General features: G+C 33.9%; 2 protein-coding genes across 2 annotated transcripts; one reads left to right on the plus strand and one right to left on the minus strand.

Annotated features, from left to right (window-relative positions):
• The first annotated feature begins 13,880 nt into the window (after positions 1-13,880).
• Positions 13,881-14,910, plus strand: LOC129942643 (putative nuclease HARBI1). Its single transcript, XM_056051667.1, has 3 exons — positions 13,881-13,928; positions 14,303-14,447; positions 14,513-14,910. Exons 2-3 carry the CDS (start codon positions 14,318-14,320, stop codon positions 14,908-14,910), a joined length of 528 nt encoding a protein of 175 aa, XP_055907642.1. The 5' UTR covers positions 13,881-13,928; positions 14,303-14,317.
• Positions 14,911-14,976: 66 nt separating this feature from the next.
• Positions 14,977-16,202, minus strand: LOC129942642 (uncharacterized). Its single transcript, XM_056051666.1, has 3 exons — positions 15,997-16,202; positions 15,756-15,930; positions 14,977-15,702 (listed from the first exon to the last, which is right to left on the minus strand). Coding segments are annotated over exons 1-3 (903 nt in total). The 5' UTR covers positions 15,999-16,202.
• Between the last annotated feature and the right edge of the window lie 1,110 nt (positions 16,203-17,312).

Here is a 17,312-nt window from a genome sequence, read left to right on the forward strand (position 1 = left end):
CATGGGTATTGATAAGACCTATAATGGTGTCGTCCATATATAATGCTCCAAAAGATGGCGTAGGTCGAGTATTATATCGAATGGTGTCTACATATTTGGTTCTGAAATAATTATCTGTCCAGTCAACAGGTGCTGTCGAAATGGTTGAAGCTTTTAATTCATTAGTGATCTCCACATGCTCAAAGACATTCTTAATAGTAATGGTCGGTCTAACAGCCATAACTGAGATGGTTTGAGGTTTATTGAGTTGATATGTAATTAGTATCTTCTATGGCCAAATGTGATTCATGATTATCCATGATGAGCAAAAAGGCGTTACTGATGCTACTGTTAGTATTTTTTATGAAGTGTTTCATGACATCTACAAACAATTCCGAGTTCATCCAGCCGCAAGAAGTTGCTAGTCCCAAGGATCCTGGTGGTGCTCCATGAAGTATATGACTATTGTAATTCTTTCGTGGAAATAGAATCAATGGAGGTAAAACCTGGCCACTGGCACTTACAATACATGAAGTCGTCAGTAGCACACCTCTCTCTCCACTTGTAACTTTTAATAAATTTTTTGAGTTCTTAGGTGCCAGAACTTTTTGTGGTTTCTGGACGGTGGTCGTCGCAGTTTTATCTAAATTATGGATTCTGGTTCAGTCCGAGAATTTTGTTTGTCTTTGTATAACAATAAATAAATTGTCGAAAAACATATCCATAGATATTTTATTAAAAAAAGTAGCCCTTGCTAGGCTACAATCTTCGGATTTTCTTAAAGATAGATCTGGGTGCCTCGTGCGGAAGCCCCGAACGCAGTCTATTCTGCTGACTTAACTATATATATATATCTTTTTTTATTTGTACACAAGTCGCGACTGGGGCAAACGATATGTTGTTTGTGAATAGACAAAGAAAACACACACACAAGTGAAACACAGCAGCAAAGCGTAGCAACACAACTCAGACGACAAGCGGTATTCTTCTTTTCTTTTTTTTTATCTTTGTTCACTATGCGTTAAGGGTGACAAGACGCTTAGCAACAACAATGAATCGAAGCACCTCAAATGTAAGATCGTCCACCGCGCTCGATTCAAGAGAGGCACACAAGGGATCTAGGTACAACAACTAAACGGGGCTTCGGCAGCGCTATACAACGGCACACAGCACTAATTTTCCTCTTCTTTCCTTGTTTTTTCCTTTCTTCTTTTCTCTTATTGGATTCTTAATTTAAACTTGTTACAATTTTCACTTCCAATCACTGTTTATCGCACTTCTGATGATATTTAACAATAGTAGATATTTAAAGTTTAACGATTCTGTGGCGTTGCTGTCACGGCGGCTGTCTAGAAGTTTCTGCTTCTTTCAGCACTCACAGATTCGCTCATTACCAATTCGCCCAAAACGGTAACGTCAACGAAAAAATAAAAGGAGAGCATATCCATTCTCTTTTGTATTTAGTTAATATGGAGTAATATATTTTTGGTTCACTCTAACATACATATTAATATTAAAAGGTAGTCAAAAAATATATTTATTTTATTTGTGGGAATGTTACAGTTTCATTTAACCACGAACAATTAGTACTTTCGAAGCGATCTCGATGGCGACCACTTTTGGCCACCCCTTCGTCAAACCTCAAGCCTAAGCTCATAAAAAAAGAAAATACTTCATCAAAGCGCTTCATCATAAATTTGTTTCTTCGCAATTTTGGTACCCATCTTAAAAAAATTGAAAATTTAGTATGGGTGTCGCACCTGTGCGCAAAAAGTCAAAATACTTTTTGGTAACCAACATACTCGTACATGGCTTTACAACAAATATGGTCTTCAACTTGAATAACACTGAACAACTGTACTTTCGCTCTAATGAATGCATAAAACGCACAAAAATTACCAATAATTTTTGTTTCCTCTCTTCTTAATTTAATAAAAAGATCCCAATATCCAAAATAAACTTACTTTTTTATTTAGTAGAAGTATATTAATTAATTAAAAATAAAACTTTCAATTAAAATCACGCGTACCACTTTCAACCAAATATGAAACACTTGCTCTCACACCATACCTAGTAATGAATAGTTGAACACAAATTGAACTTTGAGATCAATTTTTTTTCTGTTGCACATTATTCTACAAACAAATTTGGTCACAGTCATTAAGTGGGAGGTGTTAGCTGCAAAAAAACGGTTTTTGTTTATATTTGTGCAAGTCGTTTTTTTTTTAATTAAATCCGGCTAAGTAGCGAAAATGTCACACCGTGACACACACTCCCTCCTATACCACCGTTACAACCCCATGCCTACAGATGCATTAGGCTGATCCGAGCAGCAGGAAGGAGAGGGTGTTCAGGCTACGGCAGCTTGGCATGCTTGCTTTTAGCACGATCTAGCTCGTCGATGGGTGAACCGTTGTTACGCAACTTCATGCCGGAAAAATCGTTGAGCCCGAATTCTTCAATGTGGGAAGCAGGGGTAAAAATGGTCGTATGAAAAAATATTGGGACCAAGTCTTCCCTTTTTATTCCACTTTAATTCTAACGCGGACAATGCAATGATATTTCCACCCAAGCTGCAAAGAATGCAGAAAGTGGTGATTTACAATTACTGTGATTTAAGAAATCAATCACTTTGTCTCCCTTTCCTCTTTTTTTACACCCGGAATCTTGTTTATGTTGTTGGTAGCAGATACTAACTGTTGAGTTTTCAACGACTGGTGTTTTTGTGATATGTTGTTCGATAAATGTTGAAAATTATAACTATTTAAGATTTAAATGTCTTTTTTATGTCCAAGGTGCGTTTTTTTCTAATAAATTTTGTTTGAAATTATTTATCGTTTGATTTTGTAAGAATATTTCTTAATTGAAAAATATAACTCGTATGTACTTTGGTTTGGTTAAAAATAATACACGTCCGTCTTGCTTACTGGTTCACAATCGAATGTTTATTTCACATATATATCAATACAATATCCTTACCTAACCGGCAGTCTCTCTCTGTATACAGTTTTTTTCTTTACATTTCTCTCTTTCGTTTTCTTCTTTTGGAAGTGTTGCCACAATATTATTATTTATTTTAAAAAAGGGTGCAACAAGACTGGTTCCAAATTTCTCTCAATCTTTCTTATATTATGTTTAATAACCCGTGCTTTAAAACCTTTAATATTTATTTCAAGATGGAAAACTACCTAATTTTATGTAGGGAACAGTTACATTTACTGAATTTTAGAAGGACACTATTTTGGCCGGTCTAAATCGTAGGTTTTTCCCTACAGTTGTCTACTCACTCAAGTTATCTGGAAAAGGAAACACACACAAATAGTATCAAATAGTGAAATGCATATGTAGACTTTTGTGTAATTATCTATATTTTGTAGTGATATTGTGTATTTTCATTTTGATATCCTCTTGAGTGTATTGCACCAGCCGCCCCCCAAATGCATCGGATTATTCTTTAAATGCATGACAATTTGTTCTGTTTGTGTGTATATATTTGTATTGAACTTATTCTTTTAAGGTGCTGAAAAGAGGTGACTGCCTTATTTTACTTGACTATACATATCAAAAAGCCTTTGATCATTCCGAACTTTTAATAAAACTGTAAAGAATAATATTTTATGTTAATTTCCTTCTCACTTTTTTATCGTCCGTTTCTAAAATGTAGAGTAAGTTCGGATAATGTGGCGTACACTTAATATTTTCGGTCATATCTTAGAAATCAAAAAGTTTTCTGTTCAGATTTCGAGTTTACCCACTTGTGTACTTGATTTTTAATTGTTTTATAAAATATTTACAAAAGTTTGGAAAAGTTGTAAAATTGGCCCTTCTGAAAAGTGTCGGGTAATGTGGACCCATGGGTTAGGGTATTGTATAGTAGTGCTCCACTTTACCCGAAATGAAAAAAAAAACGGAAACTCAACAATTTCATCTTCAGAATCCTCAAACGGTATATGATGATGGCTATCATCATCCGATGATGAAGAACGGCGGAGTTTTGATGTAGATGGTTTGTCTGATTGGGCCAATTTAAGCTTCTTTGTAGCTTTTTTCACTATTTTTGTTTTGGTGGATTTTTCAGCTTTCTCAATTTGTTCCTGCAGTTGGTTCTTATAAGGGGAAGATGTCAAAACCTGTGATTCACATTTTCTTCCTCTATTAGTTTTAGGCATCCTCTTTAATTTTGGGGGAGGAGAAATTTCCCATGGAGTAACGTGTACTTAATAGTTTATCTGATTGTCAAGGCTTTGAGCTTTTACGAGTTCTTCATTATTTATCTGATTGTCAAGGCCTTGAGGTTCCACCACATGTGACTGCGCAGATTCAGTGTCGCCTGCTAAGAAATCAGCCTCCGAGAAAATATGTCTGTTAAATGGAAATATTCCACAACATTTGAAGCCACTAACTGCGACTTGGCGAGTTTGAACTTTCAGGTAAGCTTTTTTATATAACGGGGCAACATCACCCAACCCGACTTTTCGTGATTTTTCTCTCATAAAGTGCTTGATTTCTTCGTTGTAGCACTTTTTTAAAGGTCTATCTAAAGGCTGCATCTTATGGGTGCAATGTGGAGGTAGAGACACAGTCACTACAAAATTCTTACGAGCAAGTTCGATAGCCTCGACTTTTCTTGTGTGGCCATCTAAAATTAAAAGTACGGGATGTTCTTCTAATGGCTTTTCAAATTCCAGAAAGTGATGAAACCATTCTTAAAATATGGAAGCTTGAATCTAGCCAAAGCTGTGAAAACTGGCCTTGGAATCTACAGGAGCATTGTTCATAAACAGTGGATTATTTCTTTTTCTCGGAAATATAAAGTAGGGTGGTATAAAATTCTCCCAGCGCTCATGCAAGTGTAAACTGTGACCAGAGCGCCACGTTCTGCTGAAGTTAAAGCTCCTATTTGGCGTTTTCCTTTTTTTGCCAAAACATACGGCTGTTTTGACTGAACAATACTTAATCCGGTCGCATCAAAGTTCCATATTCTGAATCCGGGAAAGTTATATTTTTCATATAATCCCTCCAAAATATTGAAAAATGTATTCACATTTTCTGGTGCAAAGCCTTTGGCTCTGTCAATTGAAGTTCCTGTGGGATGTCTCAAGCTAATTTCATGTTTATGGCGTTTGAGAAAGCCGTATAGCCAATCTTTTCCTGCAGTCTTATGTAGTAATGAAAATTTATTGGGGATGTTGTTTTTTTCAGCAATTTGGAATGCTAGGCTCCGTAAATCATATCTAGTAAGACCCCAAAATCGATTTTCCATTTCATGCAAATATTGCACCAGTTCTTGTTCCATTTCCTTAGTAAAAACAGTTTTCCGTCCCAAAGGTGTAGATAAAAGTTCACTTATTGTCTTACCACTCCGTGCCATCCGTTGTAAGGTTGATTTTGGAACATCAAATATTTTAGAGGCCAACAACACACCCATTTCTCCTTTTTGGATTGCCTCCAATGCTTTTTTCATATTATTTGGATCATTATTTTCTCACTGGAACTCCTTTTTTTGGCATTTTTAAAAAAATCTGTAAATGTTTGAGCAAAATTTAATTTCATACAAAAAATCTGGTAATGTGGAGTACTACTCCAAAAAAAAAATTATTAAATGCAAGATGAAACACTAACTAACTTAATATTTCGATAGATCACCATTTCATAAAACAGACAAAAAAAGAGTTCTAAAAAAGAAAATTGTTCTTACCTCTCACAAACTTTTTTCTCGGAATCAAAACTAACATCGACTGCACTCCAAAACAAATAAAGTCGAACTGCGCAAAACCTTTTACCTCTGCGCACGTGGCAGTAACTGATAAATGTCTTTGTGTTAGTAAGCTAATGGATGACAAACAAACACCAACCCGTTCTTGCTCAGGAGAGCAAATACAGTGGTGCTCGACATTATCCGAACACTCCACATTACCCGAACGTACTCTATGTGTTAATGGCTACTGCAGATCGTACATTTTAATTAAGCTAATATACATTATGATTGTACATTTTCCTTGAAAAAATAACCATTGAGGGGTTGGCCCAACAGACTCGACTTACTATTCGAATAAAAGACTTATTTTTCAATCGTTATAATTCTTTATTTAATCCGCACTAAAATAGCAGTCAAATTGAGCTGCCGCACTTAAAACTAATTCGTTAACATTACACCTAACGGCGCGCATCGTTCATTTGCTTTGTCAGCGACCTTTATGGTATTATTTTACTCCTCGGGTTACCTTTTAAAAAAAGTTTATTTAAAATCTCAACTCTAAAGATTATACAATTCTATTTATTTGGTATAAGTATAACTGAAGTTAATGACCGTCGAATTCAGAGTGATCATCAAAGTGTATCTCATCGATACTCAAAGTCACATTCGAGATGACGATTAAATGCTTATTGTGTATTACATATTACATCCGATAGATGCTTATGTTTATCGAAAATGAAAAGTAATTCGATAAATTCTTTTTGGTTTTGTTTCCAAAGCTTATGACTTCGATTGATGACTGTTGCAAGAAATGTGGAACTTAACTCACCATTGTTCGTAATACGATACCCACCAATCGCGGGAACTTATAATTTCATGCCGTTATGCTGATTTCGCAAATTATGGTCGCGCGAGTTATGTTTGTCGTGAAACGGGAGCGTAAAAAAAACAACTTTCTTTTTTTGACAGACAAACTTTCATTAAAAATTCAAATCAATAATTAAATACAATATTACAAATACAAATTGTTTAGTTAGGCAAAAATACATAAGTCTTTAGAATTCTTAGAAACAATAATGCATTAACCTTTGAGGTAAATGCTTACTTTATTAAAATACATATTTATTGGAAGTACAAATATTTGAAAGCAAGAATTGCTTATTTAGCGAAAAAGTAAAATATTGTTGATTAATCAAAATCAGGTTATCGGTTATGGTGTGGGGGCGGTTTGGTTGCACATGTTACTCGCATGTTGTTATGTTTGGTTTGGGTTTGGAGTCTCACGAGCACTCTAAATCTACGGCCGCTTCAGTCCGGGGTGGGTTTTGACTCTGTCTCACCAAACTATACAAAAAAATATGTGCTCGCTAAAAAAAAAGGAAAGAAATATACCAACAAAATTTAATGAATTCATTTGAATGAGTCTGAGACCAAGGTGTTGTGAAGGCCTCACATTCCCCTCCCAACCATGCACATCCAAAAAAAAATTATTGAATGGCCCAAATAAATAATCTCAAAACTTTTAAAGTGTATACCCTACATTCAAAATTTTATTCGAAATTCATTTTTTTTCTATTTAAAGTTTATATTAAACTCATTTGATTTTAAATTTATATTTAAAATATTTAAACAAATTGATTCATATGTTGATATTTTATTTCTACAAAAAAAAAGAAACGAGAAGAAAGACCGAAAAGTAGTACAATGCATAAGAATGCTTTAATTAGAAAAACTGAGTATACGGTAATGCAACAGCTATATGCCCTCACAAGCATTAATTTTGAAAAAACAAAAAAAAACTCACAAAGCGAAATAAAATTGTATATGAGCAAAAAAAAAAAATACAAATTCCCTTTAGCTAATAGGCCTATTACCCAAGAAAATCGTCTGCCTACAATATTCAAAAAAATAACGAAGAAAAAAAAATGCCTGGAGGAATATACCTATGTACGTATGTCTACCTATGTATACCTGTTCCGTAACAATGTTTTTTTTTGTTTTTTTTTATTTACGATGGCAAAAAAAAAATTCTTTCTTTCCGTTGTACACTACTATAAGAAGAATGAATTGAAATTGAAATGATAATAAAATTGAATCTGAATTTTAAACAAATTGGAAATCTGAAGATAATTAATTGAGAATACAAAAAAAAAAGGTTTAAATTTAAATTTTGAAAATATAGGTATAGGTTTAAATAAGTTTGAACTTTGAGAATTTGAAGAAAAATTATCTTGAAGTTGTCTGTTATCCTCTTCTGCATTTATCTTGGGGTAAATCCAGTAAAGATGGAATGGTTCTGACGGTGGTGGTGAAGTGGGATGAATCTGTGTCCCGTCCCTAGAAGCGGAGCTATGGTGTCTCCTATTTAAAATATATAAGGCACTTGGAAAACAAAACTTGAGATGCACAAATTATATTTACATACCGCTTTTTTTTTAAATTCTTTTTAATTCGTGTTTTAGTTTTTTTTTTTGTGTCACAGAGGAAAAATTGGTAGTTGGTTGTTGGTTGATGGTTTTGTTTTTGTTTTTGTTTCCCCCCTTTTTTTATACGGGAGCTTTTTTTTTTTTATTATCAACACAGAATGTTTCTTTTTTTTCAAATTTAAAACTAATCAAAACGATTCACTTAAAAGAAATACTCAGAGAATGCTCATGACGATGTTTCCCTTTTTAACGTTCTTCACCAACTGTCCAGTGCATGACATTGAACTACATTCAATTTTTCCAAAAATGATTGCATCTCCCTCTTAACGAATAAGAATCGCGCGATTTAACCGTTGCTCTTATTTTGCTTTGTGCATCTGTTTCTTAATTCTTATGTACTAGTATGTACATTAGAAAAGAATGCATTGGGTTAGGGGAAATGTTAGCTTGCGGTATTTTTTTTCAAGAGCTCAAAAAAAGAAATGGGTTTGAGAAGCAAAAATATAATACTAGTGATGTGCTTGGAAGTTAGTGGTGGTTAACAACAAAAATGAATGACTGAAATGTTATCGGAATAGCACATTACAATGTTGGCGCGAAGTGTTAACAATACTATATCAACAGAATTCTTGCATCGTTTTTTTATTTTCAAGTCTTTGAACGCTTCAACTTTTTCATCTAAACTTGTTTTGAATTGAACAATTCCGAATTCTTTGGTGAATCGCAACCATTTTATATTTATCCTGACGAATTTACTTTTATCATCAGCAATTTTACGCCAGACAAATTTTTCTTTTGAAATCATTTCATGAACAATGAATGATTTTTTCCCAACAGGTGAACAGATAATAATTAAAACAACGTTGGTGTTAGCAGGTCTGTAGTCAACTGACTGTGTTTTATTATATACAATACGATATACTTTAAGCATTATGTACATATAAGAGTTGAGTAAGAGAGAATATAGCTGAGCGTATATTATACTGTACACTGGTACCAATCCCTTGGATGATGAATCTTAACGGTTGATGCTTTCTTTTTCCTTTCAATTGCTGCATGATCAACATCACACTCCATGTGAGTATGGCCAGGCATACGTAACATCAATGTGCGAATTATTGGAAAAAAATCTCAAACATGGGGCAACATATCTGTTTTTATTCTGACCCGCACAACAATGTACATATCTGGTATTCAACCGTAAAATCACATACTATATCTAGCATATTATATGCATCTTGTATGTATGTCAATATAACAACGCAAAAAAAATAGATTTAAACTGATTGATGAGCTGAGATCCTTAAACTTGGGATTTGAAGTTGAGCATACCATTGAAAATCCAGGCTTTTTAATTTTAGAGTAGTCCGAAGAGCCATTGCTGGGCTGGATTGATTTGATCATCATCATTTGATTGCTGGGCAGCTATGATTTTAAGATATATTCGGCAAAAGATGTTTTTTTTTTCTTTGGGTTTTTATTGTTGTTTGAAATCCAGTTCATTTCATTTGTTAAAAAATCACATTTTATGTTGATATTGCATTAGGTTTTTTTTTTTCTTTTTAGCTTAAATTTTTTTTACATTTAACTTTTTTTTGCTTTGTTTCTTTTTTTTTCGTAGTTTAAGAATATATAATATTCTATATGCTTCATTTTTTCGTATTGATTGTGTAGTTGTGGTTCTCGCCGATTTACATTCTGTGATCCCCTTACCCACAGCAATTATGAACGGCTGTATTGCTCCCGATCTTTGTTGCAAGTGTAGAAAATGATCTTGTGCTTCGTGTTGTGATTTTGCGATAAACAGGAATGCTTCTTGAGAGTCTTTAATAGTGTAGTTTTTTACCCGTTTTTTTCCTTACTACAGCTTTTTGTGCAGGCAATGTAAAATTATTACGTTTCTGGTATCTGAAAATAAAAGAAAAAAAGTTATTGTTAGTTAAAGAGAGATTTTTATTACAAAAATTGTTGTTTAAGGTAAATAGTTTAAAAATTTGTTATTTTATGTAATTTTCTCACCTTTTCCTCCAAAAAAAAAAAGTTTATTGAAAAATTAACTTACTTATCCATTGTTGACAACCAAAAAGTTAAATCCCAAAACAGAAGCGAGACAGATGTAAATCACAACACAACAAAATTATTAATTATTTGTATTTACAAAACACTGACAAGTGACAAGACGAGACAGAAATGGCATTTTTATCTATATAAGCACAAATCTTCATCTGTCATTTCGTTTTGTATAAAAACGTCAGAAAACAACTGATTTATGAGTTTTGCGATAGTATGTGTGATAAGTGCACACAGTTTGTTGGTTCAAGTTTATTTCAACACTGAATACTAGCAAAGAATCTGTCTGTCATATGAAATACAACCCGCAGATAAGAAAAGTGCTGCCAATTCAACTTTAAAATAAAGTATAAATCGAATAAAATAATATCGAAAAAAGTGTAACCAATATGAAAAAAGTAACATTGTAACAAAAAACAATGTATTTTAATTTTAAACGAATAATCTTTATTTGAGTATTGTTAAAAGCTTCAGATCCCTTACCACTGGTGAGGGGTAATCTTCAGCTATACGTCGTAAGAACTAACGGAATTGAGCTCAAGTAATCCCTTTTATATTACTTAATTGCTAACGCAACATTTTGTCTGCGGATGAAAACTGATTCATAATATGATGAAATATATTTTGTATCCATTGGATACTTATGCACAAGTTGCTTAAGGCAAAAACAAAAAAATCTTTACATTCTGTGATCCCCTCACCCACAACAATTACGAACGGCTGTATTGCTCGCGATCTCTGTTGCAAGAAGTGAAAAGGATCTTGTACTTCATGTGGTGATTTTGCGATAAACAGGAATGCTTCTTGGGAGTCTTTAATAGTGTACTTACGGGTACTTTTTTACCCGTTTTTTCCTTACTACAGCTTTTTGTACAAACATTATTTATTTTATCAAAAGCTCTTAGTGAGCTGTATAGCTCAATTGCTATACAATAAAGGAAATTCACACACTTCTCATATCATTAAATATCACATTTGCTTGAGTGAAAGTACTCACTCAAGCAAAAGGTAAACAAATTCCCGCACTTCAATTGGAAATTGAATTATTCCAACACTATGACACTTTGTATTTTAATATATGTATTCAGGTATATTCCATATATATATAACTTTTATTAAAGGATCTTCGTTTAATGAAAAAAATATCAACTTTTTCTCTCGTTAGAGAGATTAAATAAAACGACCGTTTTGATTTTAAATTCAGTGTAATCTTTATTCAAAGCATCTGACCCCTTACCACTGGTGGGGGGAAGTCTTCCCCTATACGTTGTATCTTTCTTCAGTTCCAAGCTAAGAATCAATAGATTATCGATACATCATTCGATTTTATACTATTTTATTGTTTATGCAGCATTTCATATGCGCATAGTGTTTATAATATTGATACACTTTTTACAGAGAGTAAAAAGTGTTTATTCATAATTTATTTATCTTTGTTTATTTTTGGTTGAATTTAAAGTCAAGATTTTGTGTGGGTATTTTATTACCGATCACACAAGTGGGCTCGAATATAACATATGTATATATACATATCAGGCACGAAGCGTGACTTTTTTGGAAGCGGAAACCCTTAACATTGAACTTGAAATTAAAAGTCATTTATTCAAGATCATATTTTTTTTATTACAGAAATGTAAAAGAAAATTGTATAAAATTCATTTATTTAAATAAAATATAAAATTTATTAATATAAATAGTTTAAAGGGAAAATTATAATTGATCATATTATATTTCTTTGACTCGTATCGTGATTTACAAATTAAAACAAGTTGAATCCACAAGTTCAAATCACAATTTATTATTTTTACTTTTTTATCGTCTCTTCAGTTCGGATGCCACCAGTTGAATGGCGTCTTTTATTTTTACATGTCGTCAATAGCATATAATATATATATAAGAAATGAAATGAGTTACGCGAAAAAGGTTTTTAAAAAATCAAAAGTTCTTTATTCGACCAAGTCTCGCTATAGACTCACTGCTTCTTTATTATTTAATACAATCAAAGTTCCTTATTCTAATTAAACTGCATTCTCAGCAGATTTAATTTAAGGCATAAAAAATGCGCGTGCATTGGGAGCTAGCTTTCCGTGGGAAAAATAGTGATATTTGATATTAACAAATTTTAATGGAATTTAGCTCTATGGGAAGTGGATTAAGTTTAAAGGAGAAAATATAGAATGGGTATGGGATGAACGAATAGGATATGTAACCTATATACATACACATCTAAGTTTGAGACATACTGGGTTTGAGATATACTGGATTTCTTCTCTCTATTCTTTGGCGACTCAAGCGCCATTAGTTATATTGGGAAGTTCAAATTGTGGATTGCTCACACTTGGTTTGGTCACTACACTCGAGATCATTTCGCTTCAAATGGAGTTGTCTGAGTCGGGTTAGCTTTCTTATAGATTAAATAAAAAGTCGAGGTTTTCTTATAAAAGATTTAACAAATATTTAAGTTTTATTCAATGAAAATTATAGCTAACTTAACATTTAATGAAATAAACGTAGAGAAAAAAAACCAACGTTGCATAGGTGTGAGTGATCTGAAGGCGGTTGAAGGGTAGCCGACCGTCGAACAGAACACTCAAACCCGAGCAAAGGTTTGAAATGAAAATGTTATACACTATTTTTGTGATTTGTTAAATACTCGTTATTGGATTAAATAAAAAGATCAAGTTTGTATAGTTAAAAAAAAGGAAAGAAGTTATTTTATTGTTTGGCCAAAATACCTACAGAGGAAAGGACCCGACCGTCGCTAAGCGTGAATGAAAATATTCTGAACTGATCTCTCCTTTTATACGATTCTGAGTGAGCTTTTTCACTTGTGAAATCCATTTGTGGAATGTATAAAAGAAAGCTTTTTTTATATAATAGAGCTTTTGTCTTGGCGTTGCCACCTGAATATAATAAAAGTAATTCAGCCCTATCGGCAATCTCACGTGAGAAATTTCCCCGGGAGTAGGTTTTCTCTCCCGGGAATTTTTCTCCCTATCGGCAATCTCCATCGGAATTTCGTTTTCGGGAAAGAAGTACAACCAACTTAACAAAAAAAAAAAACTTTCGAACACATTTCTTCGAAAGTTTTGACAGCTCTAATTTTGAGTGCAAAAAGTAATAAAATCAAGAATTAAAATGTTTAACGGTGCAATATTTGTATTATTTGATGAGGAAAATCGTGCCGAAAGACAAAATAATGATTTAAGGACTATGCGAAGGGTTTTAAGGGACAATTGCAATCCTCTTGAATTGCCAGAAGCAACGTAAGTTGGGAGTTTATATTTTTAACGTTGACCTCAAGAATTGTTTTATTTTTTTAGATTCAAAAAATACTATCGAATAAATAAACCTATGTTTGTTTATTTACTGGACATTCTGAAAACTTCATTTGCAGAACAAAAAAAATCTTTTGGTATTCCTCCTATTGTTAAGCTTAGCGCATGCTTGCGCTTCTTTGCAGAAGGAGGATACCAAAAAGGAGTTGGCAACGACCATGTCGTGGGTCTAGCTCAGTCTTCATTTTCTGAAGTATTAAAGGATGTTTTAAATATACTTGAAGACAAGCTATGTTCAAGTTGGATTAATATGGACATGACACCAGAGGAAAAACGAAACACAGCCATCCAATTTTACGAAAAACATCGTATACCAGGTGTTATCGGTTGTATAGACGGCACACACATCCGCATAATCGCGCAAACAAACACTTATTTTATAATCGGAAAGGCTTTTTTAGTTTAAATGTTTTACTGGTAAAAAATAACCTATATATTCAGCCCTATACTGAGTTCAACGTGAACAAGATTCCAACCGGAAACATTTAATTTCACTTTTACCCTGTTGTGAGTTCCGACGAAAAGTTGTTCTCATTCGGACATCTCCCTGTATTTTCAAATTTTTTTTCAAGTAATTTGCAAGGATATCGACAGCTCTTCTCTCACTTAAATTTTGGTACCGAACAAGAAACTAGTTTAGTTGAAAGTGTAAATTCTCTTCGGGCGAAACCATGATAGCTTTTGAAATTCCGGGCGAACAAAAATATTCCGAGCGGAAAACATTCCAAGTGAAACTCACAATAGGGCTGATTATATTTAACACTTTTATTTATAAACCTACATATCCATAGGTTTGTGATGCTGATATGCGGATTCGGTTTGTTGATGCTAGCCACCCGGGAGCAACTCATGATGCGTTCATTTGGAGGGTAAGCGAACTAAGGTCATGGTTGGAACAAAAGTATTTAAATGGAGAAAGAAACTCGTGGTTATTGGGTAAGATCATTTCACGATGTACTTTTTTTAATCTAATAAAAAAAAAACTTAATGTACATACGTAGGAGACGCTGGATACCCACTAGAACCGTGGCTTTTAACTCCCCATAGAAATCCAGAAGATGGTACATCTCAGAGCCGATTCAACTTGAAGCATAAGCAGTGCCGCAACATCATTGAGAGAGTAAATGGTGTTCTCAAAAACAGGTGGAGATGTCTACTCGGTGCAAGGGAGCTTCACTACCAACCTGACAAAGCCGTGCAAATAACAAATGTTTGCTGTGCATTACATAACATTTGCATTCATTTCAATGCTGATTTTAATCCTATGGACCTTCCTAGGACGAGTATTCATGAGAGTAATGCTGACACCGAAGAATTGGAAAACGAAATGCCACCTGATAATTCAGAGTATATGACTGTATCTCAAAATATAAGAACGCAAATTGGAGAGTCAATTTAAAATAACTTTATTCAAAGAAAATAAATAAAATACAAAATTCACTACACAAAAATGGCTTATGTTTACTTAACCCAATCGTTCAAGCTTAGCTTCCTCAATTGCAAGCAGTTTTTGCTTGAAATCAAATTTCGCTTCAATCTCACGTCTTCGAAGTTTTTCCATTTCAAAGTTGCTACGCTTTTGTTCCTCAAGAGCTAGTTTTTGGTGGTCACAAAGACGATCAATTGAATGGTATATTTTTTTTAGGCTGATTTTTATTTCATTTCGTTGGTGTTGATTGTTTTCTTTTTCTTCATCAAATTTTTCTATTACTCGCCCAACCTTATCACAAAGCTCTCGGTGGAGCTCAAGTTCTCTTTCCAAAAATTCACAAGTCCTTTTTGTTTCTGTTGCTTCTTTAGATGAACGTGGGATTGGCTTTGTTTTATGACTGGAAGAGTCACCCATATTTGAATTAATTTGCCTGGAGTCGTCGGCCACAGACATTAGAAGTTCCAACTCATCATCTATGGGTATAGTTTCTGAAGCTTTGTTTTTTTTAGGTGGAGACACTGACAAGTTTTCTTTGTCGGCATCTTGGTTTTCATTATGCCTTTTTGAGCACGACGGCAACCCAAATCGCCGAGAACCCGAGGAACCTTCAACTGATTGAGTCATTCCGCATAATTTAATTATTGCTTCGTCCAAAGCAGAAAATTTATACTCTCGGAAAGGGCCACCCCCAGTTCCGTGCTTCATTTTAAGGTTTTCCGACATTTTATTTTTGATATACTTCTTTTTATCACTCCACACCTAAAAAAAAAATTTGTTAGCTAATTTTAGTTAGATTTAACAGAAACATTAACCTTTTTCCATTCAAATATAGACTTAACAGGTGGTCCAGTACTGTTAAGCTCACGATCAACAATTTTCCAGAATCTGGTTACTTCCTCCTTACTCTTTTTGGAATATCCGGAGGCAATGTCTGGATTTTTTTCCATCAAATCAACCAAAGTTTCCATTTGTTTTTTGTTGGTCGCCCTTACAAAATAAATAATTTAATCTTTTTTTTATTGAACATTTTGAAAGAAAAAATTTATAACTTACATTTTTTTGCTTCATATTTTGTTTAACAGATCTGTTCCCTATCAAAACAAAGACAGAAATACTTCGGGGGAGAAACTTCATTGCCGATAGGGATTTTTATTGGGGAAATTTTTCCTTGGAAATTTTTCCCTTAAAAAAGTATTGCCGATGCCGATTTTTCGAACTAGAGAACTTTTTCCAGGGAAAAAGTATTGCCGATAGGGCTGATTATAACAAAAGTAATGATAATAAAGTACAAAGTTAAGTGATCAAAATAATTGATGTGTTACATTCTCCCCCTCTAGCGCAGAGATCGTCTCATTCCTAGCATTTAAAATTGCTGAAAATGTATGCTTCATCTTCGAGTGTAGTTCCTTAGGAGTTTGGAAAATACTTATATCCGGCTTAGGGGTTGCAGATATTGGTGATATCACTTCGATTGCTTCAAACCAATCCACGAAAGCATTTGTATTTTTAAAAAGGTTATTTGGTGAACTTTCACTTAACGTTTTAACCATTGTGAGGTCAGAGTCGAGTCAGAATTTCCAAGATGTTGAAACATGTTGAGTGAAATTGTGTTTTTGATCACTTTTGTGTCTTTTGTATCGTAGAAGTCAAATTTCTTCTCTGGTTGGTCAGCAAAATACCACAATCGTTGTCCAAGATCAAGGACTATTCCATTTTCGATGCCAATAAGTGTGTGATTGTCGGTGGCTTTAGGCAGAGCTACAAATGTTATTGGACGTAGTCGATTTCCAATGATGACGTTGGTTTCTCCAACATAGACATCGCTTGAATTGATGTTACCATCTGCCAGAGTTACGTTGGCTGTAATTTGCGAAAATTTAGTGTCGTTTTTAACTAAATGGATCCAGAGCTCTCTTTCTCAAACACTCGTGCGTGCAGCAGTATCTAGGTAAGCAATTCCTGTCTCACCGTGAGTTGCAATTGGGATTGTTGGAAGATCCGTTCCAAGTGATGTTCTTATGCAATTAAAAGGCACTGTCGAGGGGCCTTTAGGGAGGTTTTTGCAAGTAGGACAGTTGGACCGCACTACTCCAGGTAGCTTGCATTTGTAACAATGGATTTTCGGTTCTACTACTGGTATAGGATTTTTCTTTTTTGCTTCAATTTGTTCCTTCTTTCTGCATTCTTCTATGGTGTTACCCACATGTCTACAAAAATTGAATCTATTTTTGTAATTAACAGGTTCAAATTTCTGTTCTTTAAAGCGATTTTTCTCAGCTAATGACAGTTCAACTGTTTGAGCAAAGTTTGTAAAAGTTCTTGAAAACTTACACAATGCGCCCATTATATTCCCAACGAGTTAGGCCAGC

This window comes from Eupeodes corollae, chromosome 1, assembly GCF_945859685.1.
Source record: "Eupeodes corollae chromosome 1, idEupCoro1.1, whole genome shotgun sequence".
Classification (NCBI taxonomy): domain Eukaryota; kingdom Metazoa; phylum Arthropoda; class Insecta; order Diptera; family Syrphidae; genus Eupeodes; species Eupeodes corollae.